Here is a 19,106-nt window from a genome sequence, read left to right on the forward strand (position 1 = left end):
GCTCCACTATGCAACAACTGGATCACAACAGAGTCTGACAGGATTAAGTGGCGCACACTGAGGCAGGAGCATCTGGGAGGGGCGTCCGTGTGACAGCGTTCAGTCGGCGGTGTAACACGGAGGGTTTTCATCCGGTGCAGCAGGGAAGCCTTTCTTCTCCCGAGCAGGTCTGCTGCTGAATTACAATTGGGATACGAAGGCACCATGAACGAGGGGCTTTTTTCCCCTGTATCCCTGCACGTTTAATTAATGAAAACATTAATCTCTTCTGGGGGAGGATTTCTATCCTGTGGTTTGATGCAGGCATGATTTTTCTCGGCTTGGTTTTGCTACAGAGGACCATGGAGACCTCCGAAGGCATCGGTCATGCTCTCTGGTAAGATGTCCTTCTCATCCTAACGGGGCGTATTAATGAATAGCCTTTATATTCTCTATTAGAAAATAGCATGGCATACATACAAGACGCTATTTTATATATGCCACATGATACATTACCTTAACGTAAGAAAACGTGTTTGTAATCGTGTCATTAGGTGTCATCGACACACCTGCGATCTGTTAATTTCTCCATTAATTAGTGTTTCATTCGCAGCCGGTGCTTCTGCCGTGTGCAACCACTATGCAGATGTCTGCAGCCTCGGAAGCCGGGCTTAATGTGGGCTGCACATGCTTCCAATGAAACGTTACGCCTGTAAATTAAAAGAGGGATGTATCAAACGGAATCCAATATATGTGCTGTAGGCTTATTATTCCAGCGCCTGGAAAACGGTGGAATGTGCTGTGTGTGTATCATTAAAAAAAAGGCAGGAAATGCAACAGCGTCTGTATTCAAATGAGCAGCTTTAAATATATGTGTCATGCTTCTTGGGAATACACAACTTCTCTCTGTTTACTGCATTGTTATTATGGGGTGAAAATAGACTGTGTGCTGCTGCCTGCTGGGCCTTATTGATTTCATTTATGAATACTCATGCAGCAGCCCTATTATTATAACAGATTCCTGAACAAGCATGTCTGTCTGGATGTGGGGAAAAAACAAAACTCATCAGTATGTGTTGTGTGGGTCATTCAGTGCCTTCAGGGTGATTCTCAGCTAGTTTGCCTCTCGATGTAAGACATGGGAAACACCTCTCTGTTTTTCTGATGAGGATATTCCATTTTGCTGCCAACTAATATCCAAAGTGCTGATCGTTCCTATTTTGGGGTTCTTGGACCATTAGGCCAATTAACAAAGAGGTTTGGTTCGGGTGTTTTATTGCAGAGGAAGCAGGAGGACCATTCATGCTCGGTGTTTCTTGACACATGTTGGTGTTTGTTTTCTCTCCACGCTGTTAGCTGTTATCTACAAATTGGTAGCATGGCACTCTACTCTCCTTTTTTAAAACACTCCCGTGGTTTTCCTGATGCTACAATTCGATCAAACACCATGAAATTGACCCAGTTTGGTGCAAACACGATCCTTTTGCCATTACACCAAGGTGACACTGCAATGTTTATGATGCCTTTAAGACATGGACTGACATGATTTGAGCATCTGGTTCACTAGCAGTTGACTGACAAGCATGCAGGTTTAAGTGGGGGTGTGTGTAAAGTCACACTCTTACCCCTGTGATCTAGATCTAGAACCTTTTTTGGAAAAACTCTTACCCGTGCATTTGCTTGGATTCAAAGTGAAAACACGTCTGAGTGTGTGAGCTCAGGGAATCAAATCCCAGACCTTATCAAGAGCTGAAAATACACCAGAGCAGTAGTGCCACGAATAAGCGAGAGAATTCACCCACATTTCTCCAGTCATAAAGAGGAAAAAAGAATCAGATCAAGCTGTTATGCATGTCTAGTGTTCAATGTAAGCGCATGGCTGTGGCTGCACATCATAAGCAGCTCTGAACTCCGTCCAAAACCAAACAAGGCGGATTACAGCTTCAGAGGAAACATAAAAACAACTTAGGAATACATACGGAAATCCCCCCAGGTGTTACAGAGCAAAGGGAAAAAAGCATAGGAATAATCCCCTCGGACGTTAGAGCCGCATTCCTTTCTTTATTACTCCACCCCCCCTCAACTAAGCAGGATCCAGGTGGATAGCAATCACCGGGATTGCTTTGTTTCTACCAGCTGTATAGGTAGCTGTGTCAAACGTACAAAGGTGAGCGTCAAGGCCGGGGAGGAGAAACGGAGAGCCACGCGATTGGTCCGTCCAGGGCTAAACTGTCCTGCTGTGTGCCGATAAGCGTGTTATAAATCAGTATTTCATGGATATAGAGAGCACCAGAGGAGATGATATTAGTGTAGGGGGACAGGGGGCGCGGTGACCTGACCTTCCATAAGCCCTGCACAGATATTTGGTTGGGGTTACTCAGGTGGAGGTAGTTCAGTAAATCCTCTGCACGCAATCCGCTGTACGTCTGAATCCGAAGGATCTCGTTATCATACAGAAACCTGAATCTCCCCTTTTATTCCCACTACGTTAAAACATTTAGATGTCGACATTTCAATTCCTCCTCATCATCATTACAAGTGACCAATGGCCGTTTATAACATCCTTGGACTTTGAATGGCGTGGACTTTGAATGGCGTCGAGAGGCGTTCAGATAAAGGTCACATTACTGCTCTCTCACAAATGAACAGAGGGAGGTTCAGGATTGTTGAATGGCTGCCATTTGAAGGCATTTTGTGGCAACGTTTGATATTTCAAAGCTACAGTCTGCATCACTACAGGCCTTGTTTTGACTCCTCAGAAAAGGAGAGTGAATTCTTTGGATTCTCTTGATTCAATTTGATTGAACATTTTTTTAACATTGATTCTTGAGGTCAAAATGTGATCGATTTTTTTGGATTCACTACATAGTGACGCTGTTTTAAGGATCTACTCAAGTACGGTGTGCGTTAATTAATAGCGTAAAATCTACAAATATAAAAATACATAAACATCTTAGTGAAAGAGGACATAATATTGTGCTCATCTTCAATTTAGTTTTTTGTGCCTTTACTTGTGATTGGTCAACCGCTTAGAGATGTCCCGCCCCTTGGCCTATTGTGTACAATCTGTTGGAGTGCTAGCCAATAGGAGTACACGTATTACCTAGTGAGGTCACTATGTTACAGAAGTAAACATTCCAATGGATGGGGGAGTGTGTGGGAGAGAAACGTTGGGATTTTAGCCTTTCAGACCATTTACATGCATATAAAACGTAATTAAACATATGGCCTCTTGAAGTATGTCAACAAAGTGTGTTTACATTATCTCAGAAAAGCGTTATTTCAAGTAATCTCTTTTAAAGCAAATCACACAAAATACAAGTCACAACTTTGACTCGGTATTTAGGATTACTGTCTATAGCAATATCTAGGTTCTCACATAAAATACTTTCCCCCCCCCCTCCATACTTTTTGTGTGAATTGTTGTCCTAGAACCAACCTAGCAATACTTTAGATCATTTAAAGCATCCCAGTATGAAACACTATTGACCTAGTTGTGCCTCCTCACAAAACAGTGTGGTAAACCCTCCTGACCGTGTGTAAGTTCATAACAGTAGCAGCTGTGTCAACACCAACAGTCAACATGAGGGCTGCCGGCCTCACCTGTCTGCAGAGGGTGGAGGTGATATTTCAGCTGCTCTTATACTTCTCAGCTGCTCCACACCGCCTGTTGAAAGAAACTAACAAACACATTGTGCATCCCCTGCCACCTGCAACAGATACGCAGATTGTTGCAGAAGTTACACATTAAGACAAGCTGTACTGTAAGTCGTGAATACATCTGTTACATAAACACTGTTGACAACAGCAGCCTGTTCCCGGGACTCCTGGGCCAGATAAAAGCTGACAGCAAAGAGAGTGAATCTCTTTAAGAGCTGCGAGGCATTGTGTTTATCAAGGGGATGAGAAAACTGGATATAAAACTGTTGCCTGTAGGAATTTAGCTTCACTGTGAATCTGGTGATCTAATATGTATGAAGTGCCGGCGCCGCAGTTCGTTGTGTGGACACGGTAAGATTGGACCTACCTTCCAGGCTCCAGTGTTCAGCCCGCCGGACTTGAATATTAAACTCGCCGCTGATTTGCATTCGTGTGATGCGCGCTGAACAGCTCCCTCTCACTGCACAGCTCATGTTTTAATCAACACGGTTCCCACAGTGCTATCTACACCCCCATCCATTGCCCACCCCCCACATGTTAAGTCAACATGTGTTTGATGATCACGTTCATTTCTCTCTTACTCATATCTCCTGATCCCCTCCTTTGATGCTGCTCTCTGCAACTCTCTGTTTATCTCGTTCTTCTTTGTCCCGCCATCTCTCCCGCAGGCTTCTCTCAGGAATGTGATGCTGTCTCGTGTTGTTGTACCTGTACCTCGTGCACATCTGTACGCCAGATGTTCAAGCTGTTTAACGCTTGACTTCAGCCAGAGAGACCACTGATGATCTCAGGTGTTTCATTTGTTAGACTCAGTCATGTTTGGAGGCCCGACCTGTTGAACTTGATTGATTCGTCCTTTACCTCAAGCAATACTTGAGTTTGTGGTAACTCTGGAGGCCCTCTATGTGTATATGCTGCTGAGCACTCACTACTGCTGTGCTTCTGCTCTTTGTTGGCTCATATTCTAGTGCCATTTCACATTTTTTTCTATGTATTTCCCTTCTGACAATCCTCTTTCGACTTGGCAATCCAATTATCATAATGGGGTCATCCCTTTATTCCTGGGGTCCCATGTTCTTGATACCATTTTAAGAGGTTGATTAGGGCTAAGGGAGATAAAACCGATGGAGCCACTGTAGAGTGGCTCTAAATCAAAAAGTCAAGTTACTGGCAAATGGGACTTAGTTACAGGGGGAATAACATCAGTTAGTTATAGGCTGTTGGTGGGGGTTTCTACATTTGAACAAAAGAAACATTCATGCTGAGAACATAAAACTCTTCCGAAGGTGTTTTTTTGTGGTGTTTCACATTACTTTACATACTTCAATTGATGAAAGGTTGAGATGTACATTAGACTGGATTTGCTGGATGTCATTACAATGGCTGCTGTTCTTGAAAGTTGATGTGGGATAACAATGTGGAATAAGACATTTGTTAAGATGCCACAACTGTGTGTGTTGTCCGATAGAGAAGTAATTCCTTCAGTCAGTGAAGTTAATTTAAACAACAGTATGTATTTACTTGCTAACATTTGCCAACACTAGCAGTAGCTACTACAGGAGCCAATGGTAACTAATGTTAGCAAACTTTAGCAAGTTAATTACTGCTGAGTAACTGACATGTCTCAGCCAGTTGACTTATTTATAACTTTATTTACTTCACTAGCTCTTACAGTAGCTAGTAGGGGCTAATGTAGCTACCACTGTAAGTAGCGTTGCAGCAGCAATCCCCCTGAAGTCAAATAAGTCTTGTTTTATTGCTAATGAATGAAACTTTTGATTTGTAAGATGAAGAATGTGTTATTTCTTTCTTCAAATAGCTGTGTCAGTTGGAGCAGCAAAGTTAAAACAACGTTTAACCAAGAGCACTGAAGACTAAGGATGTTAGAAGTGAAAGTGATAAAAGGCACATTTTTAGTGAGTGAAAAGGACAACACCAAGCATCCAAGCAAATGTTTATGTTGCTGGACAAAGCCATTCCTTCGAGGCACGGCAGCCTTTTGGCTCCAGCTGCCAGGCGACCATTGCGATGAATACCAAATGTCTCTGTCTGTCTTCTCCCGGCTGCTTCTCTCTGGAGGTTTACCGCTCAGCCTTGCTGCTCAACAGAGAACAGACATGACACTGCTTCGTACATTCCCAGGTGAAAAGTCCTTCTCAGTTTATTAGATCAACTTAAAACCTGATTATCCCAGGCTCAGCTTTGTTTAACTGGGTTCATGTGATGAGCTTTTGTCCGAGCAGTCGGTCGTAACTCTGCCGCTGGTTTCTGTGAAAGGCTCATACTTGTCTGTCGATGGGAGGTCAAGCATGCTGGGCTTTCACACGTACAGGAGCAAACAGCAGTTACTGGTTCAGATCCAGGACAGGAGCCAACACAAACTCACAAGTATTTCAAGTATGTCTTCAGACAAAGTGAGCCTTGTGTTGTTTGAGTGAGGAAAGCAGAACACTGTGTCTTAAATGCCCCCAAAAAGCAAAAGAAATCTGGTCGATTGTGTTCAGAGCTTTGAGGCAGCTGCTCCGAGTAGCTGATAGATAAATGTTTCCTTTAGAAAGATGGGATGCTGGCAGAAGCAGTCTTTGGACGGGTAAATCATGATTAAGCCCTCGAGGCCTTCCTTTTAGAAATCTAAGGGGTTGAATGGAGACGTTTTATGATTTACTCGACTGGCAAGATGCTTGTGTATGGCAGCGATTTGTGAGCAGCGTTGAGTGAGAGGCTTTTGGCAGAAAACGCAATCTCTATTTTTGGATGTCGAGTCTCTTTTGGGAATTAGGGAAGAGGTTTTGTTTGTAATGAAACTCGGCTATGTGGGGAACAGTGTACATGATTAATTGCTCACTTGCTTCAATTAATTGAAGGCACCATTTCTTGTCTTGTTTTTTTAGAGGGTCAATGTTAAGCAACAGTTTGTTTTTCTTGGCACTATACCTGATGATCTGATATGTAAAAAGCTATAAAACATATGAAACGCAATCCCATGTAAAGTGAATTTCCGGTAAACCTTGATATTCATGGCGGCTGGAAAGAGGAAAACTCTGCAGAACATTGCATTTACTCCTCCTCGCTTCCTCTTTTATTTATTCCATCACTTTGCTCCTGGCTGTATTCCTCTGGGTCTGTCTCTTTTTGTCTTTTGTACCACTAGCTATTGAAACATAAAACACTCAGGGTTTAGGTTTCTCCGTCTCTGTTTCTGGCCATACATTATTAATGTTTCTTACCCTGTCTCGCTTCCTTCTCTTTGCAAATGAATTGGTGGCTAATTGAAACTGAAAGCTAATTTTAGAGTTACTTACTTTCAGAAAGCCCTAAGGGGCAAAGAGGTTATCATCCAAACTTTTTATATTTTCCATATCTTGTATCAAAACCAGTTGAATGCACATTATTAATATGGCTTTATGTAATGGAAAATCTGGGATTTGTTTTGCTTCAGAGATGGGAGGGTTACTTTAAAAAGGGTTTCCTTCACAATGACTAGGTACATGTTAAAAAATGTAAATTAATCTAATAATTACAATATAAAAGTAACCTGATTCTGTCACTTTTGGTTGACACTCTTATCAAATGCAATGCAAATAAAGAAAAGTAAAAAGAAATATCAGTAATATGGGTTTTACATGAGTGCACGTACGTGTAAACCTTTGAAAAATAGACCAACCAAGGTATCACAATCACAAATGTATTTCAAACTACAGTATAGGCCTATAGAATAGTATAGTTTACAAATGCTCCTTTAGCTTAATACATTAATTAAGGGCTAATACAAAATTCCCTTGTGATAATTCTGTTCAAGAGGTTTGAAAGTAGCCTAAATTAAAACCAAAAGGTAAATTCAGGCGTTAATAACAATAATATATCTTTAGAAATACCATTGTAATCCTGCTTGTTATCTCTATTTTCAAAAAATGTTTAACTTTTAGGCTTTATTGGTGATGTGTATGTATGTATATATATATATTTTTTTTTTTACTTCTCAAGGCTGCAGCTTTAAATACCTGAACAGAGGTGCAGTAGCTCCCCCTGATGGAACCTGACACCTAAGCTTATCTACTGCTGACTTGCTAAAAATGCAACCATTAGACCTCGAGAAAACACATGGCTGGTACTGCAGGATTAGAGAAAGAAAAATATCCAAAGTTTATCAGATTTTGTTGATGCATCTCAGCAGCAGCTAAGTCTCTTTTGCTTTCTTCCCTCAGGTGAGGGCGTGACTGGGAGCGAGAGTTGTAAAGTCCCCAGAATTACATCACATGGAGGTCAAAGGTCATCTGATCACATCCATGGGTTTGGGGGCTCCTGGTGAGTACTAACGACGCGCTAACAGCGTTAGGACACTATTTCGTGTCTGGACAAGCCTGGAATGGCTGGTGTGTTGTTTTTTTTTCTCACAGTCCAACAGAAGGAAAACAAAAGTGTGTTTCTCTAGGAAACCACCAGCTGAAACAACAGCTGCATGTGTGAAGGCCTTTTGTTCATGACACAGCTGTCAGATTATTTTATCACAGCACTGAGGAACTGTGAGCGCACATCATACTGTGAGAAAAAAGAAAAGCAGCCATTTTCAGACACTGCATTTTTAATTGAAGACTAAATATTTAATATTGTTAAATGTCTTAGTTTGACATTTAATCTCAATTCAGGTGATTTGGTCTAAAATGTCTAGCTTACCTTTTTTAAATGAGAAGTCTGTCATTTTCTATTGGTCAACAAATCCCATGAGAAGAAACAAACTGCAACGTTAGTTAGTTAGTTAGGTAAGCGTTAAAAAAACCCGTCCCTGCCCTGTCTGTTCCTTTTAATCCTCAGCCTTTTGTTTCCTACAAATTGTCTAACAAATGGTGTGTGAAGGATCCTCTTTCTAAACTTATTGGAGTTTTCCTGAAAAAGGTTATAAAAGAACAACACAGACAACAATGGACAGAGGAATATGATCTATCAGGATTTGGACACACAAACAATACTTGTTAGTGAGGTGTAATTCATTGTTCCCTTAGGTCTTTTCCCCTGGGATTTGTTGAAAATGTAATAAAAGATTAAACTTGAATTCAGATCCTCTTGACGATGCATTACATGTGTTGCGTTGTGTAGATGTTCAAGGCTGCCAGGACAGCAAGCTGCAGGCGGAGCGGGTTGCAGCGCTGCAGGAGAGGAAGCAGGCCCTGGAGGCTCTGCTCAACTCCAGAGTGGGAGAGCTCAAACATGTGTGTCTGCAGGAAGCTGTGAGTAGCTCTCACTTCACTTTTTGAGAGATAACGTGGCTCAGGCTATTCTTACTTCATATCAAGTGTTTGAGTAATCTACACCTGTTCATGTTGTGATTTATCATGGCATGCAGCCTTTTTAGGACCATTGTTGGTAAAAGGAGGGTTATATTTTGAGGAAAAAGCTGTGGGTTTTAAAGTCACTTAACTTAATTTTACAAAACAAATTGAACTCTATATTGGAGATTAAAGTGGTAAATCTATTTTAAAAACATGTACATTATTCTTACTCCATACGTTTCAAAACCTTTAAACGTTGATGCTCACAACGTGTATGAGGGGGCCGTTGTAGGTAAACAATGGGGTTATATTTTGAGAAAAAGTTTAGGGTTTTTCAGATTGACGTAAGATTTTCCTGGCAACCAGTTTGTCTTAATCGTGTCAAATTGGTTGCATATTGATATTTGCCTGATTGCTACTGAGAAATTGTCAACCCCTCCTTAAGAAGAAGAATCTGCCTGATGCATATAAAGTATGTGTAGTCACTGGATGTATAGTGTCCGTGCAGTCTCTATTCCGTGATTCACAACTAGTCTTTTCTGTTTTCAGCGTCGATATTTTTTAGAAGTTTAAAGCCCTTCTCATCTGCACAATTATTCTGTTACTGCTTTAGTGGTAAATCCTGATGGAAACAATATTTATGGCTTTCTATTTCAGTGCAGTCCACCATTTAAGGGGCAGTTTTTATTGAGACTTAAAGTAATCTGTTAAGTGGTGTCATTTTATGTAACACTTTGGAGCTCCCTGGCCGGTGAGAAGATGGATTCTAGTTTCTTGGGGCTAATGAATGTGTCTCTGCAGGAGCTGACTGGGAAGCTTTCACTTGCTTTCCCCCTGGAAACGGGAGAGAAACCCCCAGTGGTGCAACGCAGAGCTGGCCTGCCGCCCAACACCAAGGCAGAGGTAAGTCAACACCTTGAATATCAATAGTGTTTACGCAGCAGCTGTACCTCTGTGTGTACTCGTGGTCTAACATGGCCAACTTTCGGCAGGATGAGGCTGCCCAGAGAAAGCAGATGAAGGCCATCTTCACCGGGGCTCTGTACAGACACTCGGAGTCCGAAAGAAATATCCCAAACAGCAAGAGGACGGTTCACCGGGGCTGTCACACAGGTACAAAGAACCTCAAACCACAACCATATATCCAATTGTTTTTCAAAGCTTCTTCTTTCCGAGTAGTCATAAAGAAAGCATTCAGATCTCTCCTAAAGAAGTTATTATGGTAAATAGCACTTTTCCGGGCTTTGTAACTCCTCAAAGTGTTTTTTAATATCCGAGTCAGCATTCACCCATCCATATACTTTCATACAGTGGCAGAGGAAACGCTACATCACACACCACCGGCCATGACATCAGGAGCAATTTGTGTCTAAGTGTCTTTCCCAAGGACACATCGGCATGTTGACTGCAGGGGGTTGGGTATCGAACCGTCGACCTTGCGATTGGAGGACAACGATTCCTAGCTTCTGGGCCACAGCCGTCCCATTACATTAAAGAAGGCCTCATTCGCAATTATTTAACATAACACTACAGAAAACGTTTAGCGGAAAACACATTTCTTGATGCAAGAAATCAACTGGGGTAGTTTCATGGTGATGTGTATTTTTTATTTGTGTTTTATTTAGTGTTTCTAAATGTACCTGTAGTGTCTCCCCTAAAAAAATGCACATATTTCATTCCAATTTTAATTTAATTTCTACGGGTACACCCATATTTCAATGTAAACATTGCTATATTTTTGATGTTATTATAGTTATTTTATAATAGTTTTTTATCACAGTCCCTATTTTTGTTTTATCTTTATGTGTATGTCTCTGTATGCACCATAACACCAAGTCAAATTCCCCGTATGAGTTGACCTACTTGGAAATAAACCTGCCTGATTCTGAAAAACAATCAAGTACATATCTCTCAATAGTGAACAAAGCTTTATTGTCAATTATATTTTACGCTTTTGTAAAGTGTACAGAGGAGGATTAAGGCCAAACGTTTTTTCTGTGAATACGGAGTCTTTTTAGAATTATGACTTAAATCTCACAGCTTTCAGAAAAAAAGTCAAAATGCAAACAAACTTTTGGTCAGATCTCAATAAGAAATGTCGCATGTGGCCCTGATCCTCTTCAGAAAACTTGCATTAATGTTGAGCAAAGACTTCCTGCTGCATCCTCTGTGAACGGTTTGTTGTCTTTCAGAGGACACTGTCATGTCAGAGAGTACAAGCTCCATGTCAGACTCAACATCCCATGACAACGGTGAGTCCACTGAACACACACTGTCAGACTATCTCTGGTGGATACTGTACTGTATCTTCATTCATGATCAGCTTAACTCATGCAGGAGTTGGCAGGCAGCAGAATTAGCTCAGTGTATTTGCAGCCTTTTTCACATTCAAAATACATCACTCACACTTAGTGGGGGGCCTCATTTTCACTTCTGGTGCTAAGACACCAAATAATTCAGATTCAGATTACTTTATTGTCCATTACATTTACATAAAATGGAAATGTGTCTTTCGCACCAGCAAAACTACACTCCCCATGCACAGCACTACGTATAATTCATACCCAATACACAAAACAATGCATCTGAAAGTGAGTGGTAAACTAGCTGTCACAATAAAAGTGCTAAGTGGTTTGTTCTTGTGCTGGCGTGTGGTCCATTAAGATATAACATCAGAGCATTACAGTCAGTTGTATTAAAAATAAATAATCAACATTGAAAATAGGCGATGGTGTTGGTGGCAGAGTGTACTAAGAAGGATCTTTCAGTCACAATTCAGTTAAAATAGCTCTGCTTGTGCATCAGTGATAATGTCTTTGTTTCTCCTCTCCCTAAAGAGTCTTCTCCCAGCGTTGTAGCGGACCAGCGCTCTCTGTCTCAGCCCCGGCTCACAGTGGGGAGCCCCGACCACAGGATCAGCAGGAAGCTGTCACCAGTCGAGATTTACTACGAGATGAGGACACGCCGCAACTCTGTCACCAGCTCCGTCAGGTACATCTCTCAAAGGGACCCCACGCTGCCAGCTGTGCAGTCTGCTTCATGTTTCTCAGTGAACCTGAGGAGAGCACATTTCGAAAATATATATAATTAGTTTTCCTCCAAAGATGCATTTCACCACATCCTGACCTCTTGGATTACATCGAGAAACATAATTAAAGTATAAATAGCCATTTTTAAAAGAGCCAACACTTTGATTTAGTTTGTTTGTCCCAAAGCAGAATGAAAACAAATATAGACAAATCACAACAGAGCCGGACAGCAAACCAACCAGAGCAGACTGGGCTCTGGTTTCAGACAGAGGGTGAAAAGAGGTGCTGCAGCACAGGCAGTATGAGAAAAATAAAGAGCTTTTTGAACATTAAAGCATGGAGACATAGAAACAAAATACAAATATGAACCTGAAAATGAACATATGTCATCTTTAAAATGTGTGTTTCAAAAATGCAGATTCTTTTAATTACTTGTTTTCTTTCTGTGTAAAAGTAAAATAAGCATTGATGTGAGCTACTAAGAATAATTGTTTGGACTGTCTGCTGATATTTTTAACTTAGTCCCCCGAGTTAAATAAAGTAAATGCATTTGCCTCGTCTGCTCCATCGCTCAGGAGCCTGTGCATGTAAATGTGATCATTACCATAAATTGGTGATGAATATTAAAAAACATCCACTTCCTCTTGTGTCTCTTCCCACAGCCCGACTCATTCTTTGCCGAGAAGTGCGTCCAACATTGAAGGCAGAAGTGTTCCAGCTACACCTCTGTTAGCTCGCACCGCCCCCATCAGCGTTCACGTCAGGTAACCTGCCGCAGGTCGCAGCTACTCCTCCCCCCCGCTGAGATCTCTGTTTGCTCAGAAACAGCTTAATGACTTAGTTAAATTCAGACACAGAGTCAAGGTTGTTACAGAGATTAGTGTCATATTAGCTAGCAGCGAGGGCTTATCGTTTGGTGGTTGAGCATACAAACTATGTCGCTGCCTAATTGATTTTGTGTGAAATGCAGGGTTTTGAATACATTTACTTTCACTCACTTTTTCTCACGGTGTTTCAAGGCCATTAAAAACAAAGCGTTGGATTGTGGGAAAAACTCAGTACTATTAAGATTAAAGTCAAAGCCTGAGAAAAAGACTTGGATACTCTCTGAGATTGAAGTTTTTCCTAATATCAGCCGTTGTTTTCTGCTTCAGGTCCGATGGGTCGGCCGGTAACGGGTTGAAGCAGTGGTCTGGCAGCCTGGACGTTCCCTACATGATTCCCCTGGCTCAGGAGGGCTCCTCTTCGGACCGCCGCGGCTGCCCGTACAGCTCCCGGGCCCGGCGCAGCAACAGCTCCGAGGCCCTGCTGGATAGATCAAGCCTCCCCGACGACCCGGCCCCCAGGAACGGGATGCCACCCCGAGGAGGGCCCTACAAGAGCTCAGAGACACTGACCGATGGCAAGCTGCGACACATCCACCTGGGCAGCCCCGAGAGACACGCTGACGGCAACGTGGAGCAGGCCAAAATGCGTCTGTCGATGGGCGACCGAGCGGCAGGCGGAGGGTACAACGAGCTCCTGATGGACTACATCTGGGGGAAGCAGCAGAGGATGCAGCACCACCTGTACCAGTCCACAGGCCGGATCTGGCAGGACATACCCTCCCCTCGCTCCTCAACCGCAGCGGTGCCTCCCCACGCCAACGGATTTTCCCACTCCCAGGTGAACCTCCCCAGCGCCGCGCCTCCTTTCAGCCCTATGGTGCTCCGGGGGTCCCAAGCCGAGCTGCGCAGGGTCAAAGTCACCAGGACCAAATCTTGTGGACCCTTTATTCCTTTGCAGCAACACCCCCAGGACGCCATCCTGCTGTCAGCGTACGACGCTCCTCTCCCCGCCACCGGAAACACCACGTCCTCCATCCCCAACCTGCACCCCTACCAGACGGAACTGTCGGGCCCCTCGTTCAGCCGCAGACCCCCTCAGTTCTCCCTCCCGACTCCAGAAGACTCAACCCGGAGCTTGCATAAAGCCCTGGCTCTGGAAGGACTGAGGGACTGGTACTTGAGGAACGCCCTCGGCTATCCTCCCGCCGCCTCGAAGGGCAACGAGGCGGGGATCTCTCGTCTCTCACACCCCCACCCGCTGGTGCACCAGCAGTCAGTCCAGGGTGAAGCAGCCAACCCCCCTCGCTCTCAGATGCCCCAGTCAGCCAGCTTCCATGGCCACCCGCTGCATGGGAGGTCAGTGTTTATGTTTCTCTCCTGAATTTGCATGTCTATCGGGGAGAGAAAATACAAGGGGTGTCAGGGCATTTTGGTCAGTTTCTAAAATAAAAAGCCACTGTCCTTTGTCCGGGTTGTGGTTTCTTACCGTTCTTACTCGGCTCAATTTGTTTCCACACAAATGCAGAGATCGTTGTAGCGTTGCATCACATCATATTTATTTAACGATCAAGGAGGCATGTAAAAAACGATCAACAAAAACTTCCTTCATTCAAAAGCAACAAAAGATATTCAAACAATAACAAGCAGCATTATATGTTTGTAAGAAAACGTTCAGTCCACAATAAATACCAGCATGCACGTCTGCAAGTACACGCAGTCGGTATTTCACACTGAGATTGGCTTAGATATCTTTCTCACATGAAGCTGGCAGCAAGTCCCCAGCAGAGGATGGTGATTCTACCCCATCTATCATCCCGTGACCTTTACAGCCGTGCTTTGTTTTATTTTTGTTTGTCTTTGTGTTTTGCATGGTCAGCATAATCTGCTGCTGTGCTGATGCCAACATCCAGGCAGCGGAATGTCTCCTAATCAAACAACAGTAACGCTTCAAAGGCTTCCTTGAATTGCCTGAGAGAAATACTTTACCTACAAAATGACAATATGTATATCAGAGGCTCACACTGTTGAATTCTTGACGTTGTTTTTTTCCCGCTTGACTCCACTGCTATGCATGAATCAAAGAACAGAAAACAAGTCTTGATGAAGTAACGCAAAGGGGGCCCCTTTCAACAAAAGTAAAACGGCATCAAAACATCTGTTCAAAAACTCACAACACTAATCCAAGTCTAATCTAAAATCCCTGAGTTCCCTCCAGAGGGGGTTTCTCTCGCACAATGAGCAGAATATTTCCTTTGGGAAAAGTGCCACTTTCTTTTTCCAGGGATTCAATGCACTTTATAGGACATCGCTCTCAAAGCTACTGACCATGTCTCGTTTTTTTTTCTCATGATGTATTGTCATGGTAGTTTTAACCCCCACTTCCTGCCTCTTGTGGAGTGTGTTTTATTGATTTGTGTTTCCTCCCATACAGGTCGATGGAGTTCTCTCTGTATCAGGAGACTCCTCATCCACAAATGCAAGAGGCGACCCCAAAGGAACCCAGTGCAGACCCAGGCACCCTAGTCTGAAGCAGCAGAACACACACACACACAACACACACACACACACACACACACACACACACACACACACACACACACACACACACACACACACACACACACACACACACACACACACACACACACACACACACACACACACACACACACACACACACACACACACACACACACACACACACACCACACACACACACACACACACACACACACACACACACACACACACACACATACACACACACACACACACACTCTCTACAAACTCAAGCAGAAACACTGTAGCCTCACACAGACATTCGCCCACACAGACAAGTCGATACAATGTGACCTCAACAGCGGAGTAAAACACGGCAACCTCAGCAGAAAGTGACTGGAATACGTGATAAACTGTAGCTGTACAGTGTGAAAAAGCCTTGGCTAGTTCCCCGTGTTATAACTGATCCTATATGGACTTCATGTGAACGTGCACTGGAGTCAACACATCTAATAACAATATGGTCATGCTGTACTTAATACATCAATATTTCTGGTCAAACACAACCTTAAAATCCTAATAACCCTAAAAACACCTGAGATATACTTTTTTACAGAATATATACAACTCTAAATTACTATTTTGTATCTTCTGGGATATAAAGAACAGCTATATTAAAGAGGTAATTTATTGCTCATTAATCTTGTGATATACAAAGATGAGCTCACCATCATTTAAAAAAAAGTATTAACTCATGCCAGTGAATGTGTGTTTGTAGAACTATATAAAAAAACAACATGCTTCAGTCGATCATCTGCCGTTTAATTTCCCAGCCATTTGTATTTTCCACGTTTGATAAAAGAAAGGGGCCATGAACTCAAGTGTGTGTGTGTAGCAGACGGGAGTGCCTGAATGTTTTAAAAACCTTGGTTAGAAAACTTTAAAGTGCTTTCTGATGATCTCAAAATGTGAGCGATAAGCTTTTGTGAGCTTAGTGTAAGCCGAAAAAAACTGAAAGCAGTTTAGGATGTCACCAAATTAGGGTTTTTTGGAATGATGTCATTTATATCGTGATCTTTTTTGTTTTATAGATTCGGCCATAAAATGTAGCTTTCTCTGTGCTGACAGAACAATTAGACCAGTTTTAGGACGACCCTGAGGGCTGTTGTTAAAGCTACTGGAAGGCAGTAGCACATGGCTGTATGACAATAGTGTAATCAAACCAGTTTCCCCCTGGGTTTAGTTATGGAGGATTTGAGTGTCATATGGAGCACTTTATGAACATCTTAAGCCTTAATTCCTTAGAAAATTGTCACCAAATGAGACAGCGTTTTTTAATTGGGGGAGTTAATAAGTGTCAACATCTACTGAAGGTCTATCTGAGTGTTAGTCTGTATATAGCGTGGATTGTACTGATGAGTTTCAAGCTGATGTTTATTCCGGTATTAACAACAATAATCATTTTTAAACTAACCACATGATAAGTATATAATCAGAAAATCTCCCCCGAAATACCCCCTTTCTCCAAGTGAGCACTATTTAATTGGTTTGTAAAAAAAGTACAGAATAGGGCTGCAGTTTGAATGACGGTGTGAGCGGGTCTCATACCAGTAAATGTGTTCATAAGAAGTCATGCTGGTTGATTTCTTTTTGTATCTGTAATGATTTCAGCTCATTTCATGTGCTTAGACTTAAAAAAAATAACGTTTCATGTTTTTAAATCGTAGTAATGCATCATAAAATATGTTTGTTATCTAATTATGCAGTAAAATCTTCAGAAAGATCAAAACATTCTATGAAATCCTCAAGGAAACTGAAAGAATATGTCTTTAGTCTAGACCAGGCATGGGGAACCCTCTGCAGTAGCTCCTTGTAGCTTTGAGAATAAATAACAGCTATTTTCTTTTTGTGGCACAGTGGACACTTTTCTAAAAGGAACACTTTTTATCTTGGAGTTTGAGTTGATGCTGTGACACTGAAATAATATTAATATTCTGTCAGCTAATAGATGTGTCACATCTTTCTACATCTATGTATTGGTGCCTTTCCCTGGAGGTGGCCTATCCTAAATTTTAGACCCCGGCCTTGGGAAACTAACAATGGATAAATAAATAAAATAGATTTTTTTTTTTGCTTGTACAGCCAACACTAACTTTATGGTTGATGTAAAGTGAGAAATTAGCAAACCACAAAAAATGTAACCTTGAAAGACAGATCCTGAACATAGACTTTAGTTGTTGCTGTTCAACTAAAGTAACAGGAAAAAATAGCAATAGATTTTCAACATCTTTCTTTACTGTCAATCGATAAGTTCACAGGTGCAACAAACTAGTTTTTATTATATAGTATAAATATGTATAAAGCTGTGTATCAAATTTGTTCGGCCAACCATTTTTGGTGACAAAGGGGCAAAATGGCTGTTCTGATAGTAAAGGTTGCCGACCCCTGGTCTAGACAAAACATTTTTTACCTCCATTTAATGTACTCGATCTTTGGCCATATTGGAACTCATTTGAATGTAATTCTTTGTCATACGTGATGTTGTTTTTTAATCTAAGCTGTAGCACACCGCTGAATGTTTCCCGGTTTCTTGGCCATGTTCAGTATCCATCTTCATAGAGCTTCTTCCAGCTGGTTCAAACCTGAAATTAAAGACCAAACTGCTGTGCACTGGGGGGTCATAAATGTATTTTTCATATACTCTGTAAGTTGCAAATCAATAAAATAAATTTAGCTCTGAAGCAAATTTATTCAAACTATATTATATTTATGAGCCTATAACATTTTGTAGCTATACCTACTGTAGCTCTTCCTTATCAGTGCGGGAATTGGTAATGTGTGTTAAAACCACTTCATTCAGCAGTGTGATGTGTTAATATTTGATTCTTCTTTATTTTTTATTTAGATATTTAAATGCAGCTGTTTTCTCTTTCCCTACTTTATACCCAGGCCTGTGAAATAAGACAAAATAGGCCGGCCCAATGCTGTATGTATGAGATTGTGCTTCATTCTACTAAATAAAGTGTCATGTTGAAATCATCACTCCATGAGTCAGACATGTTTATTGTTACACATATAGACAGTGGCAAGGTCCTGAAAGTTAGGGGGTCTTGGCATTTGAAATACACCTGAAAACAATGAACTATGTGTAATGTCATCAAACTTAATGATCTCGTAAAAATGATAATGATTTAAGATTCCCATAATGACATGTTCAACAAAACAGGGAGAGTGTGTCCTTGTATGGAAGAATGTTACCGTAGGACTGAGGGCCTCGAGATATAATCAAAATAAAGGATATATCAAGAATAAATGACGAAAAAATGTAAAGAATAAAGGGGAAATATTGAGAACACAAAGAATAAAGAGAAGATGTCAAGAAAATATCAACAATATAGAAAATAGATCAAGTAAAAAGGGGGAATATTGAGAATATAATGAGAATAAAATGGAAAGATTTAGTGAATACACTTGAAAATCCAGCTTTCAGTATCTGTGCCAGGCATAAGTTAATCAGAGGAGGGTTTTTTTTTGTTTTTTTCCAAATGTAGAAATACATTTTCGTGAATAGATTTGAAACACCTTCAGTAAAGTTTACACTCCAAGTCAAGTCACATTTTGAGAAATACAAAACGACTTGTGCTAGCTCATATAATACAATTTCACTTTCATCCTATTGGAAAATCTATTTTTGAAATGAATCCTTTTGACCTAAGGCTTTGAATATTGTTACACAACGGTTTTGTTTTTATTTCCCTTTGATTTATAATTATTCTAAATATTTTGATGATGGCCTCTAGTATTTTTAAACCCTCTTATTGTAAGAAAGTCAAAGGTGAAATAAT

The 19,106-nt window shown here is 41.5% G+C and overlaps 1 protein-coding gene across 1 annotated transcript; it reads left to right on the forward strand.

Annotated features, from left to right (window-relative positions):
- Positions 1-80: 80 nt before the first annotated feature.
- Positions 81-18,271, forward strand: ccdc120b (coiled-coil domain containing 120b). Its single transcript, XM_063909878.1, has 11 exons — positions 81-167; positions 278-376; positions 7,845-7,944; positions 8,734-8,864; positions 9,708-9,809; positions 9,899-10,019; positions 11,099-11,158; positions 11,744-11,897; positions 12,598-12,699; positions 13,090-14,118; positions 15,194-18,271. The coding sequence occupies exons 3-11, from the start codon at positions 7,896-7,898 to the stop codon at positions 15,288-15,290; spliced, it is 1,845 nt and encodes a 614-aa protein (XP_063765948.1). The 5' UTR covers positions 81-167; positions 278-376; positions 7,845-7,895; the 3' UTR covers positions 15,291-18,271.
- Positions 18,272-19,106: the final 835 nt, after the last annotated feature.

Source organism: Eleginops maclovinus, chromosome 20, assembly GCF_036324505.1.
Source record: "Eleginops maclovinus isolate JMC-PN-2008 ecotype Puerto Natales chromosome 20, JC_Emac_rtc_rv5, whole genome shotgun sequence".
NCBI lineage: Eukaryota > Metazoa > Chordata > Actinopteri > Perciformes > Eleginopidae > Eleginops > Eleginops maclovinus.